The sequence below is a fragment of the Podarcis liolepis genome (genome assembly GCF_965112155.1).
Source record: "Podarcis liolepis genome assembly, chromosome: 8".
Lineage (NCBI taxonomy): Eukaryota > Metazoa > Chordata > Lepidosauria > Squamata > Lacertidae > Podarcis > Podarcis liolepis.
In genome coordinates, this window is record NC_139560.1 from 34,659,577 (window position 1) to 34,672,238 (window position 12,662).

The 12,662-nt window shown below is 38.7% G+C and overlaps 1 protein-coding gene across 2 annotated transcripts in view; it reads left to right on the top strand.

Moving 5' to 3' along the window:
- Positions 1-12,662, top strand: part of ARFGEF1 (ARF guanine nucleotide exchange factor 1) — a 68,809-nt gene that overhangs the window by 45,613 nt on the left and 10,534 nt on the right. For both annotated transcript variants that reach the window (XM_083517522.1, XM_083517523.1), the window contains exons 18-29: positions 886-1,057; positions 2,610-2,761; positions 3,549-3,677; positions 5,965-6,123; positions 6,425-6,575; positions 7,644-7,734; positions 8,767-8,807; positions 8,894-9,063; positions 9,382-9,533; positions 9,653-9,825; positions 10,188-10,348; positions 11,528-11,658. In XM_083517522.1, coding sequence (XP_083373648.1) covers positions 886-1,057; positions 2,610-2,761; positions 3,549-3,677; positions 5,965-6,123; positions 6,425-6,575; positions 7,644-7,734; positions 8,767-8,807; positions 8,894-9,063; positions 9,382-9,533; positions 9,653-9,825; positions 10,188-10,348; positions 11,528-11,658 — 1,682 coding nt within the window. The remainder of the gene's footprint in view (positions 1-885; positions 1,058-2,609; positions 2,762-3,548; positions 3,678-5,964; positions 6,124-6,424; positions 6,576-7,643; positions 7,735-8,766; positions 8,808-8,893; positions 9,064-9,381; positions 9,534-9,652; positions 9,826-10,187; positions 10,349-11,527; positions 11,659-12,662) is intronic.

The following is a 12,662-nucleotide window of genomic DNA, read 5'->3' on the forward strand; positions in this document are numbered from 1 at the left end:
GGTACAAATAATTTTATAAAGTCGACTGTTTTCTGCCACAGTAGGGGCATTTCTGTATATGAATGTGTTACAGTACTTTAGATAAGGAAACCAACATAATGAAACATACTTTTGCTTAGATGCTACCAGCACTATTAATAGAACAGATATATTATTCAAAGGCACCCACAGACAAAAGCTTGGTGAATGCTAGTAGGCAGGCCATTCGAGTGCACAGTGTGTTGAATATGAACCAAGCCTTTTTCTTCAGAACTGCCCTTGGAGAGATATGGAAGCTGCCATTATCATTCTGATTTTTATAGCCCACTTCTATGTCTGTATGAAGTGGATGAAGTTTAAGAGCCAGTGTGGTGCAGTGGTTAAGAGCGGTGGACTCGTAATCTGGTGAACCGGGTTCGCTTCCCCGCTCCTCCACATGCAGCTGCTGGGTGACCTTGGGCCAGTCACACTTCTCTGAAGTCTCTCAGCCCCACTCGCCTCACAGAGTGTTTGTTGTGGGGGAAGAAGGGAAAGGAGAATGTTAACCACTTTGAGACTCCTTCGGGTACTGATAAAGCGGGATATCAAATCCAAACTCTTCCTCTTCTTCTTAATCAACAGTAGCTGAAGAAGTGTGCATGCACACGAAAGCTCATACCAAGAACTAACTTAGTTGGTCTTTAAGGTGCTACTGGAAGGAATTTTTTATAGAGACTGGTGGGTGATGGAGGAGAGAGAGAGATACCTGAGTGTGTGGACTAGATGGGATCCTTCCCTGGGTATTTTTTCTTGAAGTTTCCTCTCTTGGTAGATTCTGTGACTATGTATTCATACATCCTGGTGTAATTCCTACTGATGTTGCTTTCGTGGCTAATACTAAACTGCTCCCCCCCCCCTAATTTCTAGGTAAAGAATAAAATGACAAAAGAACAATACATTAAGATGAACAGAGGTATCAATGATAGCAAGGATCTCCCTGAAGAATATCTATCTGCCATATATAATGAAATAGCAGGGAAAAAGATCTCAATGAAGGAAACAAAAGAGTTGACGATACCAACAAAAACAAGTAAACAAAGTAAGCCCCCACAGCATACCAAGCTTCACAGAATAATTGTTGCTTCTCACTTCCTTGTTGATACTGACAACCAACCTAATAAAACTATCTTGTTATAATGTATCTTTCAAAATAATAATAATCAGTGAGCAAGTACATGTACACATCTCGTTACTCTTCTGCATTCTCTGTCTTTATATAGAGATATAAAACTGTGTGTGCAAATAAATGGCAACAGCAAAATTGCACTAAATTGCAGTATAGGAGGGAAGTTAAAATAAATGCATTTTCATATTTCATATAAATGTAGCTTTCTGTTGAAACCAGCATATGTATTGTGTGTTTTTTATTACAACCATGATTTTGTTGGAACTGAACCTGTTCTTGTCTAAATTTCTAGTTGTACAGGCATGTTTCAAACGGTTGGCCTTTCTTCCTCTCCTGCAATTGATAACACTCATGAAATCTGTAATAGTTCTTGTTGCAACCAATAACTGTTCACATTTCAGCTCTGAATATCAACATATTATATATTGGAGTCAATATTTTCAAGGGAGTAGGCAAGAGTTTTGTTAGGGTGTAGCAAATTATCCCCCTCCTTCAAAACCAGTCCTTTTCCAGTTTTATTTGTATTCTTAAGAAAATCTATGTGTGTGGCTAAATCGTGGATGATAAATCACTTACGATAATGAGTGGGGAACTTGGACCAATGCTTCCATCATCCCTGGCCATTGGCCATGCTTGTTGGGGCTTATGATGTGCAGTCCAGCAACATCTGGAGAGCCATGGGCTCCTTACACCTTCTTTAGATTATTTCACTGGGGTGACATCAAGTGATGCCTCCTTAATTGTGCCATAGTTTTCCTCTATGCCTTGAGCATATCGCCCCTTTCCCAATTTGAAAACTGAAAACATCTTGTTTAAAAGCTTAAAACATTCCATTGTGTCTTTGTCTTGTGAGAAACAAGTCAAACCTTATATGGTAAAATGGGCAAAGGTTTTACAATTGTATATGGTAGGTTTAGCAAAAAGTGTTAGATCTGTTAATAAGAAAGTGGAAATTGGTTTCATATATGGTAGGTGTCTGAAGCCAAGAGAGTACTGAGCAAAGATAAGGAATAAAAGAGAGCTAATAACACAGAGATTTGGAAATTGATCCACTCTTGTTTTTGTTATGCAAGAGATTTGCCAGTGGGTTTCCAGTAAATAATTATGTATATGTGCATTGTATTAATGGTTAGATTTTGTATGCCTATCAGCGAAGGACAGCAATTCCTATAATGCGGGTAGAATATATGACTGCATGGTTATTTAAAAACTAACCAAGTTAGAATGTAGGAAGGAAGACAAACATAAAACAATTTTTTATAGGATGGAAACTATTTATTTATTGAATGTTGGCAGAGCACGTCCATAGGCACAAAACATTTATTTCTTTGATTAAAAACGTATCAACATAATTGTTACAAGTTGTGCATATATTGCTGGCATTATAAGTATGTTTTTCTTTGTATATTTGTTTTGTCTTGGTTTAGATTTTGTATAGAATAAAATGTTTTTAAAATGCTTCCAGATGTAGCAAGTGAAAAGCAGAGGCGACTTCTTTATAATTTAGAAATGGAGCAGATGGCTAAAACAGCTAAAGCTCTGATGGAGGCAGTGAGCCATGTTCAAGCTCCTTTCACAAGCGCAACACACTTGGAACATGTAAGACCAATGTTCAAGGTAAGTCTTATAAATATTCCTCTTTTGTACTATGACTGCATGCTTCCTCTAAATAGGTGAATATTTTACATTTTAAAACACTATTGAAGGCAGTTCTTTGCTTTCTAAGAACACAAATTTCACTATCACCAGTGTCAATTACTAGCTAGCTAGATACATAATAAATAGCTTAACAAGCAATCTTATGCGCAAGGAGCTGGTAGAGAGCAGGGCAGCACAAACGAGGGCAGCGTAAAGTCACAGCAGATCCTGGGCCTGTTCGGAAGCCCAAGGGGGGAGGAATTTACAGAGTGGCAACACAAAATACAGAGAGCTGGCACGCTTGGTGTCACCGTGGCAACCAAGGCCAACTGTTGACATACACAGCAGACAGTTCCCAAACTCCCTGTCCAGAATAGACGCACTGTGAAGCCATGCAGAGAGAGCCCATGGATAACAACGAGAATACCCCTGCTTTGGAGTGTAAACATGGAAGTAGGGGCAGGGCAGTTTGGTGACTCTAGCAATATGGCAGCCATAAATGCAGTGTACCCTGGCCATGCCCATCATATGCCATACCAGACACACAGTAACAGTGTGACCAGGTAAATAAACCCGTATGGAAAACACCAGCATCCCTAAGCTTTATTTATTATAGATTTAAAACTAAATAAATGAAAAGTCAACAGGTGTATCAAGTTTGTCTGCATTATAGCTTTATAATGCTGTTCACATTTATCTGGACTACATAGTAATTAAAGTGTGTGCTGCTGTTTGAACAATTTATTTGTTTTTTTTTTTATTCTAGTTGGCATGGACACCATTCTTGGCTGCATTCAGTGTAGGTTTGCAAGACTGTGATGACACAGAAGTTGCCTCTCTCTGCCTAGAAGGCATACGATGTGCAATTAGAATAGCATGCATTTTTAACATCCAGGTAATACTGAATTCTAAGGTTCACCAATACCAAGGTTCTAAGTATTGTAAATATTTGTGATTATATAGTAGCATTGTGCCATAAAATACATGGTGTGATTTTCCAACAGTATAATGTTATATCTTACTCTGGTTTTAGCTTATTGGTGATTTTTTTGTGGAATGTTTTAATAACAGTTTGTACTTACAATTATATTGTTTTATTCTTTTTGTAAACTGCTTTGAGCTTTTTTGACAATTAAGTAGTATATAATCGTTAAACAAGTAAAAGTCACTTTAAAAAATGGAAATAATTATAGATTTCAAATGTCAATGAGATTAATATATACATGAGATTGCAAAGTGGATATAAGGTTATCTTCGGGCACCTTGCCAGCACCTTGTACTGTTTCTAATTAATAGTTTACTAAGAGAGAAAAGACATTCTCATACACAATACAGTGGTACCTCAGGTTACATACACTTCAGGTTACATACGCTTCAGGTTACAGACTCCACCAACCCAGAAATATTACCTCAGGTTAAGAACTTTGCTTCAGGATGAGAACAGAAATCGTGCAGTGGCGGCGCAGCGGCAGCAGGAGGCCCCATTAGCTAAAGTGGTACCTCAGGTTAAGAACAGTTTCAGGTTAAGAACAGACCTCCAGAACGAATTAAGTTCTTAATCCGAGGTACCACTGTATAGGCAGAAAGTAGTGGTTTCCCTGAGTTTCATCATGAGTAATTCCAGTTCTTTTATTATTTTGGTATAGGAAAAGCTTCCTTAGTAAAATATGTTGCTGTATCTTTTAGTACACCAACTACTAGGAATTCCAAACCTGTTCACTTTGGGGGAGCAATCACTACTGATTAAGCTTCAGCATTACCTGCATTATGTTGATGTATCTGGAAAACTGCTGAGTGTAGATCTCAGATCTATTTCTTCTGCATTTTGTTGTGTTGAGTGAGTTCATACCATAGTAGGCAAGTGTTAGGATTCCTGATTATCTCATTGAGATCATAACCTTTGGGGTTTTAATTTTGTTCATGTATGGAACAATTGTTTATTTTTATTATATGGATAGATATAGATGTACTGCCTGTTAAGAAAACGTCTCAATAAAACCCATTAAAATGCAATAATAAGATAAATCCAGCAGCACTGAATCAGTAAAAAAATTAACTAAAAATGTTATGACAAATGGCTGGCATCAGATTATAGCTGTCCAAAATGGTAGCTGTTTTCATATGATCTTTGAAGAACTTGAGGAAAGTAGGTGACTCTCATAATTCAGTTTGCACACTCCTCTAGGAATGATGCACCGACACATAAAGAGAAAAAAGCCTACTTCCTATATAAAATCTGGTTCACAACTTTTGTAGTATTTGTGTTTGAGTACCGTAAGGAAGGGACGCGGGTGGCGCTGTGGGTTAAAGCCTCAGCGCCTAGGACTTGCCGATCGAAAGGTCGGCGGTTCAAATCCCCGCGGCGGGGTGCGCACCCATCGTTCGGTCCCAGCGCCTGCCAACCTAGCAGTTCGAAAGCACCCCCGGGTGCAAGCAGATAAATAGGGACCGCTTACCAGCGGGAAGGTAAACGGCGTTCCGTGTGCTGTGCTGGCTCGCCAGATGCAGCTTGTCACGCTGGCCACGTGACCCAGAAGTGTCTGCAGACAGCGCTGGCTCCCGGCCTATAGAGTGAGATGAGCGCACAACCCTAGAGTCTGGCAAGACTGGCCCGTACGGGCAGGGGTGCCTTTACCTTTTTACCGTAAGGAAAGGGACGCGGGTGGCGCTGTGGGTTAAACCACAGAGCCTAGGACTTGCCAATCAGAAAGGAGGTGGTTCGAATCCCCGCGATGGGGTGAGCTCCCGTTGCTCAGTCCCTGCTCCTGCCAACCTAGCAGTTCAAAAGCATGTCAAAGTCAAGTAAATAAATAGGTACCGCTCCGGCGGGAAGGTAAATGGTGTTTCTGTGCGCTGCTCTGGTTTGCCAGAAGCGGCTTAGTCATGCCAGCCACATGACCCAGAAGCTGTATGCTGGCTCCCTTGGCCAATAAAGCGAGATGAGCGCCGCAACCCCAGAGTCGGCCACGACTGGACCTAATGGTCAGGGGTCCCTTTACCTTTACCGTAAGGAAGCAGCCAGAGTCTCCTGTGTTTCCCCTCCCTCCATTACATTGGCTTCAATATTGACATCTTGCATCTCTATTAATACAATACTATGGTGTAGTAACTGCTGTGATATCTAGCAGTAGATGAACTAGGTAAATCTTGATGAATTAAAACACTCATTTTTCTTCCTATAGCTTGAAAGGGATGCTTATGTCCAAGCACTAGCAAGATTTACTTTACTTACGGTGAATTCTGGTATTACTGAAATGAAACAGAAGAACATTGATACTATAAAAACACTCATTACAGTGGCTCATACTGACGGAAATTACTTGGGAACTTCTTGGCATGAGGTAGATTATATTTTTAATTGCTATATAATAACTGAATGTGTAGAATATACATTCTCTGTGTATATATTTGCATGATGCATAGATAACTTTTTCATATACTAAAACCATATTGTCAAATTTAATTGTATATTGATATTTCTAAGAGTGTTTGTGTCAGTGTGAGATACCTAAAAGGTTTCTGGAAATTTGCTTGTGTGTGTGGATGAAAATTGCAAGGGTTTACTAACATTTGATGTTAAAAATGATCTGTCTTTCAGTAGATTGATTATTTTATTTTTCTGTATTCTTTTTTAAATTCAAGATTTTGAAATGCATCAGTCAGCTTGAATTGGCACAGTTAATAGGTACTGGAGTAAAGCCACGTTACATCTCTGGGACTTCGAGAGGACGAGAAGGTTCTTTTACAGGAACAAAGGATCAGGCACCTGATGAATTTGCAAGTCTAGGAATAGGCAAGTATTGTAAATACTAACTACTAGCTGGCAAAATTGCTTTAAGTACATTATGTCTGCCTTGTTGCTGGTTTAGATTTGTTGGTGACAAATTATTTTCCTGTAGAAAGAAGAGAACTATACAGATATTATATACTATTGCCTGGTGCCTTCATGACATTTCCTTAAGTGCCAGGTGAAAAAGTTTCTCTTTTTTTAAAAGATACTTCTTTATTCATTTTATGTACAATCTTTACAACAGAAAATTTCACATCCAAGACGAAACAGTATATAACAAAACCTTGAGTCTCATATTTTCGTTTGTACTGATTCTTCTCAGATTCCCTTATTTTACTATTCCTTAATTATTTATTTCTCTATATCCAGGCCTTCGGCTGATTAACATTCTGTGGGCTTTTAAATGTGTTTGTGGGATGGGGAGTTATTGGTTTGTTTTCATTTTATTATGTATTTTGTGTTCCCATTTTGTATTTTTATGTTGTGAACCACTCTGATCTGATGAAGCGAAATATACAATTTTAATTAAGAATAAGAATGGATGGTATCCAAAGTTAGCCATACTTGGAGTAAACCCATTGAAATAACTGGAGGGGACTAACATAGGTGTATTATTTTCAACGGGACTTTGCACTAGTACATAGTTCTTCCATCATATTCCATGCTGTTCCAGAGGGCCCTGTGATTATCAGGCGTAGCCTTTTTAGAAATATAAGGAGTCCAGTGGATATTTGGGGGGGGGGGGAGAGAGCAAAAATTAGACAACCAACCTTTCTTGCACAAGTGAAAGTTATTTCTACTAACATAAAGTCACCAATCTTTGTGTAAAAGAGCTGTATGTGTCATTGGGCCTTCGTTCATAACGTTGACAGACAACAGCTCCTAACAATAGTCAGATGACATTGCAGTGGGAAGCGGTGTGTGTCCTAACTCTAGCACACAGATTTCATCCATTTTTACCATTATCTTCAGTATTGCTGGCAAATATAATTATTTCGATGTTTGCAAAGTTACTTTTTTTTCCCTTCCTCCTTTCAACAATCCATCCCTTCTTTTAAAAATTGACGCTAGTTGGAGGAAATATGGACTGGAAGCAGATTGCAAGTATTCAAGAATCCATTGGAGAAACTAGCTCACAAAGTGTTGTTGTTGCTGTAGACAGGTATTGTATTGTATTGTGTTTGCCTTTTGCTTGATATTGTGATGTTTGTATAGTAGCATAAATATTTTGGCTGCTTTGGAAATACAGTCATACCTTGGGTTACAGACGCTTCAGGTTGCGTTTTTTCGGGTTATGGACCGCCGAAACCCAGAAGTACTGGAACGGGCTACTTCCTTGTTTCGGCGGTCTCGCATGCGCAGAAGTGCTAAATCGTGCTTTGTGCATGCGCAGAAGCGCCAAATCGCAACCCGCACTTGTGCAGAGGCGCGCTGGTTGCGGACATGCATCCCGTACAGATCACGTTCGCAGCCCAAGTGTCCACTGTAGTCATATTGTTAGCGTTGTTTTTTTAATGATACTACCTCTAGTAATGCTCTACTAATGTTTGTTGATCCAAAGAACTAAATGATACAACTGAGTTAGTGAGGGCAAAATGGAGAGGGTTGGCAAGGTTGCAGGGGCAGAAAAGAAGCATGGGAGGACTTCAGATGGCTTTGCGATCCACTTTGCCCTTCTTTGTACCTCTGGCATGGGAGGGGAAGCAAGGGGATGACTGCAAAACTTTGAGAGGATCAGCATGAGACACCTGTTAACCACCTGTCAAAGCTGAGGTGGGAGCCAACAAGGTTCCCCCCCACTTGGTCTAAGGGGAGCTTAGCGAGGTGTGGCTCTGGTAAATGGAGATGTTGGCAAGTAATGCCAGCAGGGACACAGCTCCTAGTATATGTACAAGCAGTCACAATTTTGTGCAGGGGTTCCATTCCCAGCCCCTGCAGACATTGGGGGGGGTGTATAAGCGTGCCCCACACACCCATTCTTCCCTTTCCCAGGTCCAAAAGACCCACACATCGGCAACATCATTTGGACATGCCTAAAATGGCCGTCCCCTGTGTATAAATATAAACGCACACATATATATTTATATGTCAAATATTCAGTGGTAGGGTTTGTTGACCTTTAATCTTCATATATATTGAGGAAATCTGCCATGCAAAATTCTTACACAGTTCTGTTAAATTGTGTCTTCGACAGAATATTTACTGGATCTACAAGGCTAGATGGAAATGCTATTGGTAAGTTTTGGATACTGCTTACCATACTAGTGTATTAACATTTGTTAAAAAATACATATTAAGTGGATTCTCTGTGGATTTAACAGTGGATTTTGTTCGATGGCTTTGTGCTGTGTCTATGGATGAACTGCTGTCTGCCACTCATCCTCGGATGTTTAGCCTGCAGAAGATAGTGGAGATTTCTTACTATAACATGGGGAGAATAAGGCTTCAGTGGTCTAGAATCTGGGAAGTTATTGGAGATCATTTCAATAAGGTATGCCTCATATTTACTAGCTCTTCCACAAAGCCAACTGGACTTTTTAATCTATATAATAAAAATGCCCCATTAGCATTTTGATTGCTGAAGATACCACCAGTTAATTACTACTTACTGAAAGTTAGACTTCGAGAAAAGTTTTAGAAAATAATTATGCTAATAAATAGTTCTACTTAGAGGAAACAGTGCATTTATAATGTTTTTGTATAATTTCCTGCTGGTTTTGCCATACAGTTATTTACAGATTTAAATAATTATGTATATTTTTTTACTTTTTACATTGCATATCATGAGTTTCTAACTTGGCTTTGCTAGGTTGGCTGTAATCCCAATGAAGATGTAGCTATTTTCGCAGTCGATTCCTTAAGGCAGTTATCAATGAAGTTCTTAGAAAAAGGGGAACTTGCTAATTTCCGATTCCAGAAGGACTTCTTAAGACCATTTGAACATATCATGAAAAGAAACAGGTAAGAAATGATGTGTAATGGGTGAGCTACCTGAAATCATTCTCTTATTCTCTCGTGTACAAAACTAAAGCTTAGAGTTTTAACTAGTAAATTGTTTGTAAATTTTGTCTCTGTTGTAGATCTCCAACCATTCGTGACATGGTTGTTCGCTGCATAGCCCAGATGGTAAACTCCCAAGCAGCAAACATCCGCTCAGGATGGAAGAATATTTTCTCAGTTTTTCATCTGGCAGCATCTGATCAGGATGAAAGTATAGTTGAACTTGCCTTTCAAACTACAGGTCACATTGTCAGTGAGTACCCATGTATAATTTACCGCCTTTTGCCAGGAGGTATAATATATTCTGTTCTTATTGTGTTGCTTTTTAGCTTCAGAATTTAATTGCATGGTAAAACTTAAATAATAATACTTAATAAAAATCATTCTGCTTTAGAAGGTAAGGGAACTTGTGGCCCATCGGTAGATGCCATTGGCCTACAACTCCCACCATCCCCAGCTGGCTGGGGGTTTTAGGAGTTGAAGTCCAACATTATCTGGTTCACCCCCACTGATTTTATCAAGATAACATCTGTATCTTAAAAATCTTAGAAGTTCTATACTGTGGTTTAATTGGCAGATATTCTAACTGTTCATCTGTACTTTCTTTCCTTCCAGCAATTGTGTTTGAGAAACACTTCCCAGCAACTATAGATTCTTTCCAGGATGCAGTTAAATGCTTGTCCGAATTTGCATGCAATGCAGCTTTCCCAGATACAAGTATGGAAGCAATTCGCCTTATTCGTCATTGTGCAAAATATGTATCAGAAAGGCCACAGGTATAATTTATAGGTGGTAGTAGTATTTATGTACAGCTTCATCTGTTAAGTCTTGACCATAAATGTTCTGGTGTAAAATAGAGGAGAGAATTTCATGGGATGACGTTTGTTTCTGAATGTGATCCAGTTTCAACCAAGCCCAGCGCATCCCCCCCCCCCCCCGAGACCATGGCATCTGGGGGATCTGGTCAGAAAAAATCTCTCTCTAAAGATATTAATTCCAAGATATGTGTGATATATATTTTATAATCTCAAAATAGTATTTAATGAATTTACAGTATGTATTCCAGATTATTCAAAAATGATTTAGGAATTGCTTTAAAATTAATTTTAGGTGCTGTTCACCAATGTAACTTTAGGAAGCAGAATGAATAACAACAACAACAACAATAACCATAATTTTATTCCTTCCAGTAGCACCTTAGAGACCAACTAAGTTAGTTATTGGTATGAGCTTTCGTGCGCATGCACAGTTCTTCAGATACACTGAAACAGAAGTCACCAGACCCTTATTATTTATACCCTGCCCATCTGGCTGGCTAAGCAAATACTGTGTCTTCTTCTTTGTATTATAAATCCAAATAAAGTTTTTATAAATAATTTTTATAAATTATTTATTAAAAGCATTTTTGTTTTTTTATCCATCTGTCAGCAGGATGGAGAAGGAAACCATTTTTGGCAATTCCCCTCCCCGAATTCAGAGCAGATTGCGGGAAAGGGGGGATCAATTGGAAATTGCTTCGTTCCTCTGTAAACACCTTACATGTCAGCTGAGCAACTCCATTGGATGTCAAGCTGTAGGTGTAATAAATTATTGCATTTGTTAACATCCTTTTGGAAATTCTGATGAAAGCAATAGTTGGATCCAAGGTGGTCTTCAACTAAGTCTTACTCAAAGTAGGCCCATTGAAATTACTGAGCATTATAAAGGCAGGTCCATTAATTTCTATAGGTGTCCTCTAAGTAAAACTTAGTTGTATACTGCCCACACAACTGCTGCTGTTTATAGAAACCTCTCTGAATCAGGGCCTGATATGTGATAGTTAAAGTAGCTTTACCTAGGAAACAAATTATAATTTATTTAGCATCAACTGGCACGATGATTTTCTGGGTATAGAACATAGAAATTGCATTTAATACTGTGTTTCTGCTGTAATAAACTTGTGTTTGCTCCCAAAGGCTTTCAAAGAATATACCAGTGACGATATGAATGTAGCTCCAGAAGACAGAGTCTGGGTGAGAGGATGGTTTCCAATTCTCTTTGAGCTTTCCTGTATCATCAATAGATGCAAATTAGATGTAAGAACCAGGTAACAAGCCATATTTGTAATTCAAACTTTTAAAACATTTTGTTTCACTTGCAAGTCTTCAAGCAAGAAATGGGTGGGAAATAACATTATTATTGCCATATAAGCAATCTGACTATTAGCAGGAGACAGCATCTTGGAAGGAACTGAAAAGCTGAGAATACAGGTCCTCCTAACTGTTATGCAATTATATCCCTTTGTTTGCTATGGGGACTTATTTTCGCTTAGCAAATTGGTGAAAATCCATTGTAAATATGTAAATAGTTTGTTGTTGTTTAGTCGTTTAGTTGTGTCCGACTAAATAGAGACAGATATTTAGTGTAGCAGATATAGGTTCTCTCTCTAAGGGAGTAGATTTCTAAATGTACCGTATTTTTTGCACCATAACACTCACTTTTTTCCTCCTAAAAAGTAAGGGGAAATGTCTGTGCGTGTTATGGAGGGAATGCCTGCGGGTGGCATGCCTACGGATTTTCCTCCTCTAAAAACTACGTGCGTGTTATGGTCGGGTGCGTGTTATAGAGCGAAAAATACGGTAAATCTCTAAATTTACTTAATAACCATTCAACAGCACATTAAAATTTTAAACTTATTTGCACAGAGAAAATGGAGTTATTTATATAGGAGGCTCTTAAAAAAAAAAAGTATTGAAACAGCACATAGCCCCCAAACATCTTTCTTCACTGCAACAGAACCTTTAAGATCAGAATCTGAAAGCATGCATTTCAATCTCCGATCTGCACATAAAAGTTAGAAAGCAAAATAAAAGACTGTGGTCCTTTGCAGTATCTGGTATTGAATTGTGGAAGGCAAGTGGTTCTATAGACAGATTATCTCCTCTTATGTTCTTAAATGTGTGAATACAGCATTAAAACTGGGTTGTTGTTGTTTTGGAGATTAACGTTCCTCTGTGTCCAGTAAAATACATTCTGTTCAGTGCGTGTATATTATTGCTTCACCCACCTTCGCAGTTCTTCACCTACCCATCAGCTTGGAAAAATAAGGGA